A 20,781-nucleotide genomic window follows, 5' to 3' on the forward strand; every position below is an offset into this window, starting at 1 on the left:
AATAACACTCTAAGAACAAATTAAATTACTTTCATAGAAAATATTTTAACTTGTTATTTTAAGTAACACTACTATTATGTTCTAAACATTAAATAAATGTCATATACAAAGAAAAAGTGACCAAATGTCATATACTTAGAAATTTCGACCCTTGCTTTCGTGGACCGATAGCCGAGTGGTTCTGGCATTCGCCCGGTAAGCGGAGTACGCTGGTTCGATTCCAGCTCGGAGCACTGGAGGCTTTGGTCACTTTTTCTTTGTATATGACATTTATTTAATGTACAGCACAAATAGCCAATAAAACAAAATTAACAAATAGTTACTACATTATTATTATATTTTATGAATGGCACTCTTATTTACTACATTCACAACAAATGTTTTGGAATAACTCCAGCATTAACTTGTTTACCAGCCTCAAACGCTTCTCAAACGGATCACACGCGGCACGCACCGTTTTCTTCACATTTCATCCCAAATTCTCTCAATAATCTTTTTGAAATGATCTAGGTTTATGATTTTATAAAAATTTAGTCTTCAAAGCATGTATGACCATACAAAGTAGTCTAATACGCCTAAACCTGGAGGTCTGGGTGGCCACTCATGTTTCGGATAAAAAACTGCCAAATTAGTCTGAAACTACGCTAGAATACCATTTGCCGAATGTGCTGGAGGTGCGTCTTGTTGGGACACATGATACTCATTCCCAAGCATCCTTTTTAACTTTAAGGCATTTTTTTCTCCAAAACCTTGGTTTTAAAGAAAAAAACGTTGATTTTAACGCTTTTATCTGTAAGTACTGAAGGTAGTTTACCTCGCTTACATACTGCATCCCACACCTGGGCCGATGGTGAGCTCTGGAACCTAGGCACATTTTTCTAGTTGCCCGGAACGTTATCTATCCTCGGTACCCATAATAGTTTATTTTGGACACGTGGCGTCTGTTTTATCACATACAGATTCTGCGTATAAAAAATAACTCGTCACCTGCGTGCCGAGCAAGTATTTTGTTGGCACTTTACCTCTTTGTTTTTCTTAGACACTTCGGAAATTTCATGAACTTTGTGCTTGTATTTTATTAAAAGGAATATACTCTTCAGTTTAAATAAGAATTTGATGGCCTGTGATCCCTATATCTTTAGAACTGAGGTAAAATGTGAGTATTCGGACTTATTGGACACGGTGTACATGTTCGTTCTAAAAGTAGCTGATCAAGCATCGTCGGTTTGGAAAGCCTGCGGTAAAATTTTTGCTCATTACTATACATATTCGATTTAAAGGGTTTTGAGATTTAGGAAATTCGCTTCATTAGATTTCATTTAATAGCATTATGTAATTATAATCTCAATGTAAGTGCAAGCAGTCTTATTTACAATAAACTTAAAAGCGGAAACAAACACAACAAACAACAAAGAGTATACATGTTTTGCTATGTCACAATAAGGGTGACATTTTCATTTGTGAAAAAACCCTTTTTTTTCAATAAAGATTAAAAAAAAAAAAAAAAAAAAACAGCACAATCACGATTCTAAACGAGCTATCCCACTATGAAAATTGAAAACGTCTTCCGAAAAAACTGATTTTTCGGAAGTATAAAAAGACATATTTTAAAGTAGTACCAATTGACTTTCTAGCTTAAGATATGTACTTTTAGGAACATTATCATTTTTTTAATAATCATTTATAGCTTCTTTATAATTTTGAATGAAAAAGGTTCTATTTTGCAAAAAACGCTCGTCTTTAGGAATAAGGCCTCTTAAGACTTTTTTTTACTTCCTATCAGGCAGGATCGAAAGACCTTGAGATTCTGAGTATGAATCGCGTAAAAAACACCCATGTTACAAAAAAACAGGGGTGAACAACTTTAAAAAAATGGCTCATCTGGCCGGCAGCCATAAGGCCATAACAGATAATAGTAATTATGTATTGAAATAAAATGAAAATGAAATATTTATTTTTCAAGTAGGCATATTACAATAAACATGTGAACGTCAAGTTTCAGTAAATAACTAATTTCGGTGTTTTTCTCAATTTCATGAGTAAAAATGACTGTAGACAATGAAATAAAACTATGGAATTGTTAATTTTATTAATCCGTTTCCATAATTTTATTTCATGAGTAACTATCGCGGTAACCGTTACATTACCTTTTATTTTTTATATTAAGTACATGTATTTGTTTACTCAATAATATACATTTCCATATTTATACATTGAAATAGATATCATACACGAAAGGAAAAACGACACCGACGACGGTTTTTTTCCCACATTTCTAATTAACTATTACGCGCCTGCTTTCGAGTGCTTTAAATTTTAATAAACCAACGCATTCTTTGATTGGGGGCTCGGGCCTCTCAAGGTCAGTGCAAATGTGATGCGTAGAATAGGTACTAGTATAGGTAGGTAGGGGCGCGGGGCGCGGGGCCGCGACTAAATCTTGTTCATTCACATCCGCTTGCATGTGTCGCGGATAGAGCGAGTACGTAAGCGGCGAGCACACATACTAACCGCGCGGAGGCCGTTTGCCACCCTGATGTACCTCTATGTACCTAAATGAATTTATTAGTGTGAGAGACCCTTACGAATAACATTCAAGTTAGTGTCAAGTGATTGACTGCACATGTCAAAACAAAAAACATTAGGAATTGGTCACACACGTGTTCAGTAATTATCTTTGGTAAAGGCAGTCACACACATGTTCAGTAATTATCTTTATTTTTTTAATAACTCGATAACCGTAAGAGTTAAGTTTCTTAGAGACATTAAATTCATTTGATCTTCCCTTAAAGTTGACGGAATTCAATAAAAACAGTGTGTATAACAAATAACAATTTTATTTACATGATTTATTTTAACTTGCATTAATATGCTGTTCTCGAACATATTGTATCGATAAACTACCTCTCTAGTCGATCTGTGTCGATACTAACCCAACGAAGTAACTTTTCTAAGACGTCACCAGGTTACCACGCGTCCTTTTCTTTAGGGTGCTATAGAAAAGGATACCTATAGTTTTCTTTGTTCTTATTTACTGACAGACTTGTTTGACAGATTATATCAATTTATAGAGCAATCAATTTGATTAGTGAAACTAAATAATTTGTTATTCATGTTACCTACTTAAAACTGGAGTTTTAACATTTGGTTTAACAAGACGTCCTTACGAGGTTATATAAACAACAATGTGCCACAGGACTCATAATAAAACGGCTCAACATAATTTTTAAGAAAAAAAACCGTCGCCTTTCGGGTTCTGGTGAAAGCTACTTGCGAATGTTGGATTATGTAGAAATGTGTAAGTATTTTTAAAACTGCTTTTAATGCTTTAATTTTTAGATGGCAACACAAATGAATATACGTATAACGTTAAGGTTTGAGCAGTTTCCTCAATTCCTCATGAATCTGATTACATTATAAGAAATCGAAGCTTGACAAACTTTGACTTGAAAACTCAATATGCTTAACAAACATAACTAAATAAATGTCACTGTTTTGGACTTCAATGCAAGCTTTTCTTACAAAAATACCAAAGTCACTATGAGTGTGCCGTTCAGATTTGAGGAGTTCGGTTCTGACTATCATCAGCAGTTCCACTGCACCAAATGTTACTGTTCTGGACGTAAGTGCATGATGCTGTTCTTATAAAAATACCAAAGTCACTATAAGCGTGCCGTTCAGATTTGAGGAGTTCGGTTCTGACCATCATCAGCAGTTCCACTGTACCAAATGTCACTGTTCTAGACGTAAGCGCATGCTGTTCTTATAAAAAATCGGCCAAGAGCGTGTCGGGCCACGCTCAGTGTAGGGTTCCGTAGTTTTCCGTATTTTTCTCAAAAACTACTGAACCTATCAAAATTTCCTTTAGGAGCGATTATTTCCGAAAATATTAATATTATCAAAAAACGATCTTAGTGAACCCTTATTCATTTTTAAATACCTATCCAACAATATATCACACGTTGGGGTTGGAATAAAAAAAATATCAGCCCCCACTTTACATGTAGGGGGGGGGGGGGGGGTACCCTAATAAAACATTTTTTTCCATTTATAATTTTTGCACTTTGTTGGCGTGATTGATATACATATTGGTACCAAATTTCAGCTTTCTAGTGCTAACGGTTACTGAGATTATCCGCGGACGGACGGACGGACGGACGGACAGACGGACAGACGGACAGACGGATAGACGGACAGACAGATATGGCGAAACTATAAGGGTTCCTAGTTGACTACGGAACCCTAAAAATGGCAAAGTCACTATGAGCGTGCCGTTCAGATTTGAGAAGTTTAGGTTCTGGCCATCATCAGCAGTTCCACTGCACCAAATGTCACTGTTCTGGACGAAAGTGCATGCTGTTCTTATTAAAATACCAAAGTCACTATAAGCGTGCCGTTCAGATTTGAGGAGTTCGGTTCTGACCATCATCAGCAATTCCACTGCACCAAATGTCACTGTTCTGGACGAAAGTGCATGCTGTTCTTATAAAAATACCAAAGTCACTATAAGCGTGCCGTTCAGATTTGAAGAGTTCCGTTCTAGCCATCATCAGCAGTTCCACTGCACCAAATGTCACTTTTCCGTACCCAAATGCATGCTGTTCCTTTAAAAACACAAAAATCAGCATATGTATGCCTTTCAGATTCGAGGAGTTCCTTCGATTTCTCCAGGATCCCATCTTCAGAACTGGGTTCTGAGAAAAATGGGACCAATCTGTATGCATATACATTCAATCAAAAAAAAAATTTTCAAAATCGGTCCAGAAGCGACGGAGATATCGAGGAACAAACATTAAAAAAAATAAAAAAAAACATACAGACGACTTTATAAAGCTAGGAACATACTACGCGGACGTCCGTCGTAAATCGACCGCGGACGGGAATCTGGACAATGGAAATACACATAACCGTGCAAACTATCGGTCGACGGACGTGGACGTGGCCTTGAGCGCATGGACTTCCGATCGAAATCTGGCTCGCTGGATGTTTTGTTCCGTGCACACTGATCGGTCGCGGTCGCGGTCGTTTTACGACGGACGTCCGCGTAGTATGTTCCTAGCTTAACCGTCCTTCTTGAGAGATGAGGCGACGGTTAAAAATAATACCAATACTAATAGGTGCGTGCTATATTTTACTCAGCAGCCGGCGTAGCCGAATGGCAATTGTCGACACCATATGCCGACAGAAATGTAGTCTAGCTTTGTCGCGCAAGTACGCAACAGCTATAATTAGAGGTAGATAGATACAACGAAACAAATATTATCGTGAGCACGTGTGCATTCGACTACGCACACTGATGAGCGGACCCAGCGCGTACGTACATTGCGCACCACCTGCACGCACACATACTAACCGCGCGGCATACAATCCACTGGTAGGCTGTCTACAACGCCATCTAGTAATGTCTGACTTTAAACGTGCACATGACGTTGTATGTTTGGTGCGTGAAAGCTAAAACAGATGTCGCAAGATGTTGCAGTTTAATGACTATTTCGACGTAGGATACTGATAAGAGTTTTGTTGGCCACGCGTGGCTACTGGCGCCATCTAGCTCTTTGAGTGTGGATTAAATTTAGTACACAGGTCTAGAATACTTAGGACGGCGCCCATTTTTAGTATGGGGTTAGGTATCTGTACTAGTATTATTTGATCTGTGGTTGCGCTCATTTCCATAGATGTCGTTCACTATCGTTTCCATAGTAAGGAGCTTCCCTTCAATGGTTCCAACTAAAAAAATCTCATGGGTTCATTTAGTTAAGCACTCAACAAAAGGAGCCTATTTGAGCAAAACAATTATTTCATAATGACTTCGAACTATGTATGTTTATTGGAACAAGAGTTTTAGACTGTTTGTATTAGGAGGATAAATACTTAATAGATGCACATAAATATATTGTAACGTTATTATATATTTGCTCAATTATTACTTTTAATAGCAATAGTCTAGTCTTATTTAAAAAATATGGATATTTTTATCTGATATAAACATTTTCATTCATTCATTTAAAGACGAAGAGAAAAAATAATAATAAGCACTTCACAGAAATGTTGGCCATTTTTGAGATTCGAACCCAGGACCATCCATTTTATAGGTACTGTTAAGTACTGCTACTTAGCCGATCATCAAGGTTCGTGTTGCGAAAATGCAACGTCATATCCATATGTTATTCTAATTAGGTATTCTGCATTAATTGCACTAATTGTTAAAAACGACATCTAACATTTCGTAATTTCGAAACGGATGTAAATTGTTATAGGATACTTGCGTTAGCATAGTATTGGCATAAATATAGGGTTGCCGCCGGCACGTATTTGGTGATTTATGATTATTGGTGATATGATAAAGTAACATTATCATAACCGGGATAAACACCTTAATCTCTTTATTCACTGTTTTGGATGTTTCATCAGCGCAAAACATACGTTTTAAAACCAATGTTTTCTTGTTAGGTGTTTAACTTATTCTAAGTACACTAAAATAATATGTTTGAATATTGGCTTTTAAACCAAATTGAGAATAATTACAAAAATAATTTAGTAGTATAAATTACTTTAGCAACATGTTATCTTGCCGCTATGGAGTGATTTCTTGAATAAGATTACCTACACCTAAGATACCACTATCACTTAATCACTTAATAAGTGTGCCTCGATTTTGCATTTTAAACACCGTAGTATATTAAGTTAGTCATACAAATGGCTTACATGCATTTATTACGAGTACTAGTAAAATGAGGACTGTGACACCCCTGATTCGTTTAGTAAAATCATCAATAAATTGCTATTAATAAACCATCATTCTAATTGTTTATTCCTTTGCTACTTTGCTCTTTACAGTGCACATTACGTACTCATACGTCTTATAAATAATAAGTTCGAACCACCGTCATTTCTACATATAACATGTAAGTAAGTGTTGTATTTTGTCTTTTTATAAATTATAATACTAGTTGCTCATGTGCAAGGTTTAAAATGATTTTTTTAATTTACTTTTAGGTCGGACTCCGAGTTTGAAACTATTGTACCCCTAAATAACAAGACTGGAGGTGCGAAAGCGAAAAAACCGGTGCAGAAAAGAAAGTCCGATGCTGCTAATAGGTAAAAAGATATGACACCTGCACGTACCTACTTACATATTGTATGCGTTGCATACGTAAATTGTTTTTGATTATTACGTTTTATTTTACCTACTTACATTATGAATTTAAATTTACAAATTGTTAAAATATTTTCAGGTCCGATTCAGAACGAGAGTGGGAAGAAATTGACGCGGGGACCAAGAAGGTGAAGAAGCCTCGCCAGGCGAAATCTCCTAGGTATGTTACACATTTAAAATATGCATCTATTCGATTATTATAATTGTGACACCCACCTATGTTGTAATCTGAAAAATATTTTTTGTTGCCTTGTTTTGCATTACTTATATTTTATTGTATTATTTACAGGACTACTAGTGGAGCGTCTAAGAAAAAGACTGCCAGCAACCCCTTCGACGTCTTCGAGCTATTTCCTGATGACGAGGCATTTGCGAAAAATTGCCCTACACCAGACCAGCTACGCTCGTCTATAACTCAACGCGTGGCTGATGGATTGACTCGGCGTGCTGCTGATCTTGAGGGGGAGTTTTTCTTGGAGCTGCGAGTATACAACACCGCCGATATACGCAGTGAGTTAGCGGAGCATAAGTGGAAAAAGGCCCTTCTGGCAGTTAAAGCGCAAATAAATAACGATACTCCTCAGTGGGAATATCTACAAAAACTCACAAAGCATTTAAGAACTCTTTTTGACGATGCTGAAGTTACATTTTTTCACAACAAAAAAGGTTAAAAATTCAGCATTGTCAAAAATAATTTTTAAGTGTATATTTTGAACTGTATTCGGATACCACACATATACATATAGGTACTTACTTTAGTTAGATAAATACTTATTTTACTGTTTTATACGCGAATTTAGTTAGGTGGAACTAAAATGCCTTTTTGCTCTGCCTGTTCAATCCAAGTTCTGAAAAATAAATGGGTTGGTCATTTGAGAAGTACTAAACACAAAAATAATTCTTTAGTGGCAGTAACTGATGGCGTAATTGAGATTTCGTCTGCCTTTCAGGGTCGTATATCATCTTATAGAGTTTTCGGATCTGAAGAGCTAGAATTTGCTATACCTGAACAGTTTTTAGATAATTTAACGTCGAAACTAGAAAATATTATAAAACAGTGTTTGATAAAGCACGTGTGTTTAAAAATCAATTTCGAGTATTTTGGAAACTTTCTTTTATTTAAGAACAACCGGCAGGAAACAAAGTCGTTTACGACAAAAAACTTCACAGTACATCAAAACTATACATTTTCTGAGTTATACCAAAAAGTTATAAACGACATAAAAAATAACATTGAAAATTTTGAGCAGCGCGATAGTGGATGGACTTTCTTATCTAATTTATATTTAGAGGTTAATGTTAACAAATACCAGCCTCTGAAAGGATCTTCTTACATAGATTTACCTAAGTCTATTAAAAACAAGAAAGCTTGTATTAACATACAGAATAAAGATGAATATTGTTTTCTGTGGAGTATTGTTGCTGCGCTTTATCCCTCAAAAAATCACAAAGAGCGTACGGCCTCATACCCCTACTTTAAAGACGTGTTGAATATTGATGGTCTCAGTTTTCCCATAACTTTCTCTGATATTGGTATGTTTGAGCATAAAAATGTGGGTTTAAGTATTAATGTGTATTCTTTAATGGATAATCGTACAGTGGCAGGACCTATTTATAGATCTCAATATAAAAGGAGTAAGAAAATTAATTTACTTTTAATAGAGAAAGGAAATAAATCGCACTACGTTTTAATAAATAATTTGTCTCGATTGGTTCGTTCCCAAATAACTAAACATCATGGTAAACTTTACTTTTGTGAAGATTGCCTCTTATTTTTTCCTTCCCTAGACAAGTTTGAAAGTCACTCCTGTAGTGGAATCGCCACTGTACTCCCGGAAAGAGGTACATATCTACAATTTAAACATTATGAACGTCACTATAATGTTCCTTTTGTAGTTTATTGTGACTTTGAAACAATTCTTAGGCCATTTCAATCATGTGAGCCTGAAAAGGAACCTCAGGGAAGTTTCACTGTAAATAAACAAATGCATATACCCGCAGCTTTTGCCTATAACATAGTCTGCTCTTATGATCAACGCTTAAATAGATTTATTCAATACAGAGGACCCGACTGTGTTTCTAAATTTTTAAAATATTTATACAGACATGTTGAAGATATTTATAAAATATTGCGTGAAGAAGTGCCTATGATTTTCACAGAAACAAATGCTTTAGCCCACAAAAATGCTCAGACATGCCACATTTGCCTGACTGCTTTATTTGGCGACAAAGTAAGAGATCACTGCCACTTAACTGGTGTTTATCGTGGGGCCGCTCATCAATACTGTAACTTACGTTATAGTGTTCCCAAATTTATTCCTGTTTTCTTTCATAACTTAGCAGGATATGATGCGCACTTGTTTATAAAGGAGTTATGCGAGGATGTAGGTTCAAAGGTGCAAATAATTGCGAAGAACAAGGAAAACTATATATCCTTCAGTAAGTTTTTAAAGATGCCTGACGATCAGTATGTGCGGATACGATTTGTAGATTCGTTTAAATTCCTAGATACAAGTTTAGAAAAATTAGCGAAGGGACTTGCTAAGGCAGACTTTTCTCACTTACGATTGTTTTTTCCTGATGAAATCAAATTTGACCTATTGACTAGAAAAGGTGTTTATCCTTATGACTATATAACATGTTGGGACACGTTTGCCGAGACTGAATTACCTTCGCAGGATTTATTTTATAACTCGTTAACTTCGGAGAACATAAGTGATGAGGATTATGTGCATGCGCAAACTGTATGGAATACATTTAATATAAAAAATCTTGGTCAATATACGGATCTTTACCTTCAGACCGACGTTTTACTTTTATCAGACATCTTTGAAAATTTTCGGCGAAATTGTATGGTTAGTTATCGACTAGATCCTGCGTTCTATTTAACCTCCCTAGTCTTTCATTCGATGCAATGTTACTAATGACTGGTATTAAATTAGAGCTAATATCAGACCTAGAAATCATTCGCTTTATTCAAAAAGGGATTCGAGGAGGGATTTGTATGTGTTCAACTAGACATTCCATTGCAAATAATCAGTATATGAAAACCTACGATAACAAATCACCTGATTCGTTTCTCATATACATAGATTGTAATAATTTGTACGGGTATGCAATGTCACAACCGCTGCCTGTGTCAGATTTTCGTTTTTTGGATGACTTTGAAATTTCACACCTAGATATTACATCGGTTTCAGACGACGCGGAATTTGGGTATATACTTGAGGTTGACTTGCTATATCCGCAATATTTACATCATGATCACAACGACTATCCTTTTTGCGCAGAAAAGTTTGTTCCTCCGGGAGGAAAAATACAAAATTAATTCCAAATTTGTTCGATAAATATGAGTACGTAATTCATTACGAGCATCTAAAAACATGCCTCAAAAACGGTTTGGTTATTAAGAAAATACATCGTGTACTCACTTTTAAACAAAATTCTTTTTTAAAGAAATACATAGACTTAAATACAGAGTTGCGGAAAAATGCGAAAACCCAATTTCAACAGGACCTATTTAAACTAATGAACAATTCGATATTCGGAAAAACTCTTGAGGATTGTGAACGACGCGTTGACGTAAAACTGGTCAACCAGTGGTATGACGAACGAAACAGCACTAAAAAGGTTACTTGTGGCGGTACTTTAATAGCAAGACCCAATTTTCATAGCGCCACAGTGCTCACTGACAACTTGGTAGCCATTCAAATGAAGCCAGAAAGAGTTGTATTGGATAAACCCATTTACATAGGATTCTCGGTATTAGAACTATCCAAAAACCATATGTACAAATTTCACTACTCGGTAATAAAACCCCACTATAGTGATCGCGTTCGCCTCTGTTATTCTGATACTGACAGTTTCATTTATGAAATTAAAACTAGAGACTTTTACCAAGACTTAAGAACACATTTCTTAGATTTCTTTGATACGAGTAATTACAGTCCTTTAAATGATTTCCAGATTCCTTTGCGTAATAAAAAGATTCCGGGACTATTCAAAGATGAGCTAGAAGGATCACTTATAACAGAGTTTGTAGGATTGCGGTCTAAGCTGTATTGTATAACTAGTACACACCCGAAAAAGGGCTTTGTAAAAAAAGCAAAAGGTACTAAGGCTGGTGCCATCAAAGATTTGACACTGGAAAATTACAAAGACGTACTTTTAAACGATAAAATCATTCGAAAAAAGAATATTTTGTTTAAAACTATCAAACATGACATCTTCACTCAAACGGTCAACAAAGTTGCTTTATGTAATAAAGATGATAAACGAATTATTTTATCAGACAAAGTTTCAACTATGGCATGGGGTAATAGTTCTTTTTGTAGATCCGAAACAAATAATGGAAAAGTTGTAACTAAAAGTAAGTGCTGAATATTATATGTTGTAGCGAATTTCAATGTACTATTTCAATTGTATTTACCGTGAAAGTGTTTCAAACTGTTATTAAACTTAGTTAACACAGTTAATCATGAAAAAAATTACACTTTATTTTAGCAGGATGAGGGATATCCACTTATACTCTGCTAACTCACTGCATTGGAAAATAAATATATATATATATATATATAATAACGCACGTCTGTAATTTATGCTTTTATTTTGTATACTTATCTAATAAACGTATAAAAAATATGTGTTCAGTTTATTTCTTCTTATACACTCCCATACTTTCCATTTTTACAGGGTGTAACCAAAATACTGATCAACCGTTTAAGAATGTATTCAATATAGTACCTATTGTACAAATAATTATGTTATTTTTAAGTAGCTTTAACAATGTTTCCCAATGAAAATAATGTAAAAAGATGAATACATTCTTAAAAGGATGACAATTATTTTTGTTATAAGTTTCCTACTCAAAAGCCTGAGTGCTGTAGATTCATTTTTCTTAAGGAAGTACAGAGCTATACCTATCTTATAGTAAATAATAGTTGCAAGTGCGCTCTGTGAGTAACTTTCACTCAGTGTTATAAATTATAATTAAATACATCAATTTCTTACTAATGATAATGAGTAAGTATACAAAGGTGTTAATTTTGCTCATCACATGTGACTCTCTTCTTTTGAGCTGTTTGAAAAATCAATTAACGCCGACAAGTAACAAGAAGCTTATCTACCTAACCTGTATATATTGCATAGCTGAATAGAGTCTAATTTCTTGGCGCGTGCATGCCTACGCTGGCAAAAGCAGGTCAACAACATTATTGGAAAACTGCAATACTGACATTCTCTATATTGTTATAATGTTCGCATGTTCGCATTTATGAATTTGATACAATAAGAAGTGGTCGTTCAAGTAATAAGTTCAAGTAAGTAATTATTTTATTTTTATTATATACTTTTAGTAAATATTATGTGATAATTTAAATACATTATTATTATTTATTTATTTAAACTTTATTTTACAAAAGAAAAACTTAAAATTACAAGAGGTAGATTTAATGCTTAATAGTAAGGCTTTATTAAAGGTAATACTTATTGTGTTACAGTTTCAACATGTGCGAACATTGTGACCCCGAGGATCCTTTTACCCATGCTCAAGAGTGGAACACCCAGACATTTGAAGACGCATATCCAGAACTTGCCAACAAGCATGACGTGACCATTACAGCACCATCAATAGAAACACCCAACAAAAAGAAAATAAAAACTAAACAGCGTGCTCCAAAACGTAAATTAAAATCATCCACTACTTTTGTGAAATGTAGAAAATCCGTTGCTGAGGGACCCCGTCTGATACAAATAAAAATCATCGGCTTACGTAACGGGCAGGAAAGCCAGGCAGAGAGTGATGATGAAGAAAATATGATCTTTAGTGCTCAATATATAGCCAGCGAACCAGTGGACAATGTTGTGGATTCGGCATACAGTTTAATAAATCAAATCTCTAAATCAATGTTACAAGAAAATTTCTGAGTTTATTGTTAAGGTTAAAAATGTATGTGTGCGTAAAATAAAAAAATAAAAAATGGGTCTTTCATTACAGACTTTTATTTATTATCATTAAAACATAATACAGTGCTTATTTCTAAAATAGTAAACATCGTTATAAATCTTGTGCAGACACAATAGTATCAAAATACCACTTTTTAATACATATAACATTTTTTAAAGCACATTTTTTTTCATGATGCAGGCAGTTATATGCACTAGACTTATTACAATATTTTTCATGCAAATGTAGAAAATTAGGACAATCTTGTTCACCTAAATCTATTACAGCACAATTAGCACACAAATCTTTAACCCACTTAATTTTTTCCGCTCCTTTTACATAAATGTTCTTGTTATTTAAATGGTTCACAATCATTCTTTTAAATTCTCTGTGATCGACAAATCCTTCCCTCCATAAAATCCCGTGGTTTTTTTCTAACCATATTACTCTTTTTCTTTCTTGCTGAGATAAATGAGAAAACGTGTAGGGTGGTTTTATTAAAAAGACTTGCGTGTATTCTTTAGTACTAAGTGCGAATTCCTTTATTATAAAATCGTTATTTAATGATTTGAATCCTTGAACATCCACGAATAAGCTTTTAGTGCTCATGATATTTTCCTTGTTATATTGCTAAGAGGTCTATACTCTATAATGCTATCATTCAAAATAAGACAATACGCAGATGTTTGATCGGGTATATCCTCACTGCACTCTATTTCAACTCTGATGTCAACAACACCCGATTTTAAAGTGTCACTTTGTCTTGAACAATCCACGAAAAACAATGGTGCTATTTCTTTGAAATCGTAAGGATTTAACAAGGGTGCCTGACTACGATTATAGTAGGACTGTTGGAATTTAGAATATTGCTCGTATAATATAGCATACTTCTCATCGGAAAAACTAACATTCAAATTTTCATAAGGATAATATATAGAATTCAAGAAAACTTTAACCTCTCTCAAGTTACAATGATCGAAATGTGTTATATCTTTGTCGGACGCATTTTTCCTACCAGTTTTCAAACCAACTATAACATACCGAGGTTTTTCGATTTGAGATGAAGTTTTAATAGCCCAAGAGTGCTTGGAAGTTTTTGGCAGCAGTGGATATTCGAAGAGGTCCCAGTTTCTGAACGCAATTTGTATTGCACGATCTTTTTCCACATATTTAAGAAGATTCAGTCTTTCTCGATCGGAAACCTTAATATGAGGCATACGCCATACCACTTTTGATAAAGTAACATTGTCTATATATTCATTTGGGTTCAATTTAACGCTATTCAAGTTAGTGTTAGAGCGTAAAAGTATAAGTTCATGTTTGCAATTAATAATAATTTTGTTGTAGTCTTCAGCAAAGCCCAAAATTTTGTTTAATGGTATAGAAGCAGAAAATAAACCTTGGGTAACTTTAGTACCTTTTATGTCCCACCCCACGACTTTGCCATTCTCGCTTCATGTTCACTCATGGATAAAAGAGATTTCATTGTTGTTGTGATTCCTGCATTTTTTATTTTGTCTATTTCAATTCCATTCAGTTCGTATCGAATGTCTTGAAAGAAATGGAGGACAGGGTTATTGGTAAACAGGACGCTCGACACGGGTTGTTTTGTTTCTCTGTTCATCACTGTAATAGTACCTTCTATGTATAATGTGCTAGCTGAAGGCAACACGTACATATCTTGCTGATTGATGGGTATGCGAATTTCATCGTTCAAATTAAAACTTGTAACGTAAGGTTTGTACGAGTGGTATTCATAACTTTCGATTGAGTTATCATAGCTAAAGGAGTTTGCTAAGTCCAGAATGCTCATTTTAGTAAACCGATTGATCTGAGAAACAAAATATTTTCACTAGTGAGCCTGCTTTTCGGTCTTCTTTTCTTGATAGCACCAAGGGTACTGCCTGATTTATCACGGTTCACTGCTGTTTTATTGAAATCAATCATTTTTTCCTCAGGTGTAAATATATTTGAATCTCTTCTCCGCGTAAATTTATCAATTGGTTGTTGGTATCTAGTAGTCTTATTTTAAGAGAACTTAAAGTATTTTGAGTGACGGGAAAATAAATAACGTTTTTAGGCGTCTCTATTATTCTATACCCTGGAGGCACATTAGGTACAAATTCATGAACTATATGGCTCGGTTTTCCGTTGATAAATGATCCACTAATGATATCACATTCGATTCGAACTATAGTCGTCGATAGAATGGACACTGGAAATGGAGATTCCATTAATATATTCGCAGGAACAGTTTCATTACCGAAACCTAGTAGTTTACCTATGGAGTTATCGCCACCAAAATGTATGCTCTTAGAGCAAAAAATAGATGTTTTTAGAGTATTATTATTACACAAAAGTTTAAAAGAACAGCCTTGAACATGTGTTTTTAAATAATCGTTTAAATCCTGGAGTTCATAAGAGCCTTCTGGTATCTCCAATACTTCACCCTCACCGTAGTAAAATTTGCAATTTCGACTATCTATGTTAGGTATTGAATTAAACGTAGATAAATACAGTAGACCACATTCGTATTCACCGTCCAATAGAAGTTCAGGCGAATAATTTGTTGTAAGACTAGAGGAGGTTCCCGTTATGGATAAAGTGAAAGACATCGTGTAAATGACATTTTTTTTATTAGTGTTAACAATTTAAACGCCTCTGCCAAAATTGTTTTAAATATTTTAAGCATAAATGACCACAATTTACAGTATTAAATTGTTGGAACTGCCTATAATTATATGAAATATCAAATCTTTTCAAATATATTATCAACTCTAATGGCGGTTTAATATCGCCGAAGCTATTATAATATTCACAATATTTTTTATCCTTTGCATAGGCTACCCAGTGAGTTCCTTGGTTTTTTGATTCGTCTAAGTTAATTATCGCGCATTCTCTACGCTTAGGAAGTTTGGGTAAGCGGTCTCTCATAAATACTCCTCTAAAATAAGGTATACCCGTTGAATTGTTGATAATATCGACATTTGTGAGAGCTCGACTGGGTAACCTACCATTTAGTTTTTTGAGGTTTTTAAGCATAGTCCTTTGCCATTTCTGTACGGTTTTATATGTAATCCTTTGCCCAACGCTATGGATTCCATCATTTTGTTGTGACGTTCAGATTCCGCTAGTTTATTTCTTGCCGCTTTATAGTCTCCTACAGCTTTAGCTATTCCTGCCGCGCCGCCTGCCAGAGAACCCAGAGCCGATAATCCCGCGAATATAGGAATCAACGGTAATATGCCTCCAGTTTTTGGAATAGGTATTATACGAGGTATCCGCATACGACTTGTGTTAGGAAATATTTTCTTCGCAGCTGTATAAGCACTGCTTATGATATTTCCATTCTTTTTTTCTTTAATTCGCTACGTATTTTTGTAACTAAGTGCTTAAATGACTTCACACCTGCCCCTGTCTTAATTTTTGATTTCATAACTTTACTAACCAGCCATGACGCCAGTTTTTCTCCTTTCCCAGCGTTTTTTGCATTCATACGTCGCTTAGCCATTTTATAAAGTTCTAAATCAGCCTTATGTCGATCCTCTATACGTGAATATTTGTCGTAAGCAATATCGTGCTGCATACAAGCTGAATCTAACCCGTTGATACCTTTATCACCCCGTCTTAAGCGTTCTTGTAATTTAATTCCAGGGCCGCAATAATTGTACCCAGGTATGTGTAGTTCAAATGGAAGATTATTAATGGCACTATTTAAAAGTCCTCTTCCTTTCATAGTCAGTTAACTAGTGATAAAGTAACATTCGCATCAGTATTATAAATAGATTTACCTCTATACAACAGCACTGCGCTCAATCCAACTATTTTCGCTTGTACTAAGACCCAACCACTTAACGTATAGCTTGTTGCCTTTTCTTTTCATTATTTTCTCTATAAGATAAACATTAGGATACTTTGTTTTTTGCAGCTCTTGTTCATAAAAGGTGCCTAATATTGAATTTTTTCGTTGATCCTCTAAGTAATATGTAACGGGTATAGTATTCTTAACTTGTTTTATTGTAAATAATTCTGTAGACCAATTAGGCGTATAACCTTTATGAAAAGCGCCTTTGTACTTGCTTATACGTACGCAATCCCCTACACTGAATTTGTTGGCCCTTGTTTGTAGGTATGAGCGAGGTTTGTTTAGTATAGATTTTATTTCAGACTCTTTATGGAAATCAACATCTATCGGTCTACACCTTATTGTGCGATGAAATGTATGATTATATGAATTCACAATATCATGTAAAGGTTTTCCAAACCATTTGTAATTGCCAACAAAACTAAAATATTTATACAGTTTGCCTTTTAAAGTTTTTATAACCCTTTCTACAATTGATGCTTTTTTAACTGAATAGGTTGAATAATGGTTTATCTGCAAGGATTCCAAATAATTTTTAAATTCAGTATTGTAAAATTCTTTCCCCAAATCTGTCTGTAGATGTTTAGGTTTGCGTTTTGCAGTGTCAATTAGTTGCCTAAAAGCGTCTTTGGTCTCAAATTTGGTCTTAGATTTCATCGGAATTCCCCATATGTATTTTGAAAATGTATCAATGACAACCAAAACGTACTTATAACCCTTATTAATATTATGAAATTTTTGTAAATCCAGTAAATCTGCTTGCCACAAATCATCTATGCCTTTTAGTACAACTGAACGCCGCGCAAAATTTTTGCGAGCAGACCTATGAATTTCATTTACTATTTGGTTCTTTTCCATTACTGAGTCTGCTCAAAATACCCTCAGTTTCCTTTTTTGTATAAAAGTTCAAGTTCAACTGGCGCTGCAAGCTATGAATTTGTGAATTTATAGTTTCAAGCAAAGAATCCAATTCACTTTTTTTGTAAGTGCCACTAAAGAGTTGATCAACATATTGTTTGTTTACACCATCAGTAGACAGCACAGGTGTATTAACTCCTTTCAGTCGAGACGATTGTAAATCAAAATCGCCATTATCAGCGCGAATTAGTGCCCTTTCGCCAAATTCCGAAAATTCGAATACTCGTAAGCGTTTATGTACATGGTGTCCAAATTTATCAATGTTCATTTTGCTATGTATCATGCTTTATTAAAAGATTAAGATTGACTGCGGATCTAAAGTATCGTTAGGTCATTATATATCTTTCAATATATCTGATTCTTTCAATTCTTCAATTATAGATATTATTTCGTTATCTAACCCTGTATTACCAGCATCCCGGGATGCAATAAGTAGCTTTAATCTTTCAACTAACTCATTTGGATCATCCCAATAAACGTATGAAATATTATTGGTTACCTTTTTCATAGTTGGGAGCCCTTGTCCCTGGACATTACTCCCATTACTTTTTAAACGTTCTTTAGTATATTTAAACATAGGCCTTATGATTTGTAAATATTTTCTACCTTTGTTGCTTTTTATAGGTTTATTTGGATTAAAGTCACGCCTGTGTGCATTCGTTTCTAATAGCAGTAACTTATAATTAAGTTTATCTTCTTCAGTTATAACTTCAAGTTCAGGCACTTTTGTAAATAATAATTCCTTCAAACCCGGGGTTAAATTGTAAGTTTTTCCGCTAATTACTATACTGTTATTATCAAGCGCTACCACATGCGATCCGAGCATAATTTTACCACGTTCTTTGTGTACGCCAAAAGGGATATTCTCCAAATTATACGAAATGTTACCATCACTATTATCATCTCCGGGAGAATCTATCGAATCAGAAGTCTTAAAAGAGAACTCATCAGCTGATTCCTCGCTATTAATACTGTCATCTAAAGAGGCGTTGCTTCCATCATAAACGTCTCTACTTTTAGAGATCGTAGAATTCACACCAACGGTGTGAGTAGTACTTTCCTTATCACTGGCCTCAGGGCTGAATTTCAATCGCTTAATTGAGTTTTTCCAGTCTGTATCATCAGTCTTAAATTCGTCGCTAAGGTAATTATTTTCATTATTAAAGTTACCTTTTTTATTACTTTTAACCATCTCATTGAGAGGTTCTGTTATTGGTTTTAAAACTGACTCTAATGTCATTTCATTGGCCGTTTTGATGTTACGAATTAACTTAACTTTTCTCTTTACAGCCTCAGCTGACTGAAGCAGCTTCTCTTTTAAATTCTTCTCTTCGTTCATTACGATGCAACCTCGTTGGAATTATATGAAGAAATGGCGGTGTAATGTAATTGCGGCATTCTAAATACATTCATCTAAAATAATAAATGTATCAAAACCCGATCTATAGCATCCTGAATTCTTCGCACAATCCTTATTTATTACTAAGTAGTTGTGCGGTTGGTTCCATACAGTGGCACACATATCTCTAAACTGGTTCCATCGCATATCAGTTCCAACGTGTTCATCATAAATATGTCGTAAATTAATTTCGTCTTGTTTAAACAAAATAATCAGATTTGCATTATCTCTTATTAACTGTTTAGGTATTTTGCTGTAGGTTTGATTCAAGTAAAAACTATTAATGTTTTTGTGTCGTCCCATCGCAAAGTAATCCCTTATATTATTTTGATTTTCACATGCAACGTCATCAAATATGAATACAGAGTCATTAGCTGCATCCTGAGGACTCACGACTTCATCATTTTCGCGATATTTGAAATAATTTACTGAGGGAACCAATGACAACACTTTTTCTAGATAGTTGTATAAAGGTTGATAAAGAGTTTTTGAATACACATACACATTTTGAAAACGAATTCCTTGTTCATGTAAAAGAAGACCTATCATTAGATTGGTCTTTCCACAATTAGATGGTCCACAAATGACGCAACGGATTGAATTCGGTAAAAGTTTTCCATGATAAGAATTCTGTTTTGAACAGTTTGAAGCTAGTATGTCAAACCGAAGGGTTTGAGGTTGCTTAACAAACTTCATAGTAAATACTCGTTAGTTAGCAACGTCTTGTTATAATGAAATGTTAATCCATAATGATGACTTACATTGTCAACTCGATTAATATGCCTGCTTTGGCCGCGAAACGCTCGAACGGTATGAAGTGATTTTAAACACAACTATTATCGCGAAAGGATATCGATGTGGTTTAAACTTCCTAACGATGATGATACAATTCTTGCCCAGATATTTGAGGGTTAGGATGTATTTGGGAGTTTAGACCACTGGAATGAGTTTGAGCGAGAATCGCTCGAACGAAATGAAAGTGGTTTAAACTTCCCAAATATATACTACTCCCAACCATTAAAATCGGTGCAGCCGTTATGATTCCAAAATTGTTTACATCACGTGCGAAAACGTCTTTCAAATCCGCGCGCTCTATTTGAAATAGGTATAGTTCAAAAACTACTCAATGGATTTTCATGATTTTTATTTTATTATGTAGATAATATTATCAGGTTTAATTTAAGCACATAAAAATGTGGCCATATGATAGAAAATTTATTGGTAAATTGCACGAGAATGAAAAAAAAAGTTTGATATTTTCATATTTTACTTATTATTCGCGCGATTTTAATTTTTTATATTAATAAACGCTTCAATCGCGTCTCATACTTCCATATCGATAAGGTTTGATTTCGTGTATGCGTCGCATCGCCGTCGCGCGACCATCGCGCGACCGTCGCCCACGCAAGCCACGGCGTTATAATTGCTCGTAGCAATGCTGAGCCGAATGAAGTCGAGAATGCCCGAAGCAGAGTTCCTCACTGCCTTTACCGATGATA

At 34.8% G+C, this 20,781-nt stretch overlaps 2 protein-coding genes across 4 annotated transcripts in view; one reads left to right on the plus strand and one right to left on the minus strand.

Moving 5' to 3' along the window:
* Positions 1–20,781, minus strand: part of LOC125235234 (1-phosphatidylinositol 4,5-bisphosphate phosphodiesterase) — a 216,569-nt gene that overhangs the window by 117,534 nt on the left and 78,254 nt on the right. The gene's annotated exons all lie outside the window — the stretch shown is intronic.
* On the plus strand, positions 5,947–13,657 carry LOC125235235. 2 transcript variants are annotated; one of them, XM_048141726.1, is made up of 5 exons: positions 5,947–6,905; positions 6,997–7,098; positions 7,236–7,316; positions 7,446–7,666; positions 12,655–13,657. In XM_048141726.1, coding segments are annotated over exons 1-5 (519 nt in total). In that variant the 5' UTR covers positions 5,947–6,903; the 3' UTR covers positions 12,768–13,657. The 2 variants fall into 2 exon arrangements, with proteins under 2 accessions (XP_047997683.1, XP_047997682.1); XM_048141725.1 differs by lacking the exon at positions 12,655–13,657 and having other exon boundaries at positions 6,199–6,905; positions 7,446–10,044.

Source organism: Leguminivora glycinivorella, chromosome 17 (genome assembly GCF_023078275.1).
Source record: "Leguminivora glycinivorella isolate SPB_JAAS2020 chromosome 17, LegGlyc_1.1, whole genome shotgun sequence".
Taxonomy (NCBI): Eukaryota; Metazoa; Arthropoda; class Insecta; order Lepidoptera; family Tortricidae; genus Leguminivora; species Leguminivora glycinivorella.

Bases quoted from the DNA above. Each gene is read 5' to 3' on its own strand.
- LOC125235235 (XM_048141725.1), top strand. The intron at 7,099-7,235 runs GTAAAAAGATAT...AAATATTTTCAG, and splicing joins AAGTCCGATGCTGCTAATAG to GTCCGATTCAGAACGAGAGT. The intron at 7,317-7,445 runs GTATGTTACACA...TATTATTTACAG, and splicing joins CGCCAGGCGAAATCTCCTAG to GACTACTAGTGGAGCGTCTA.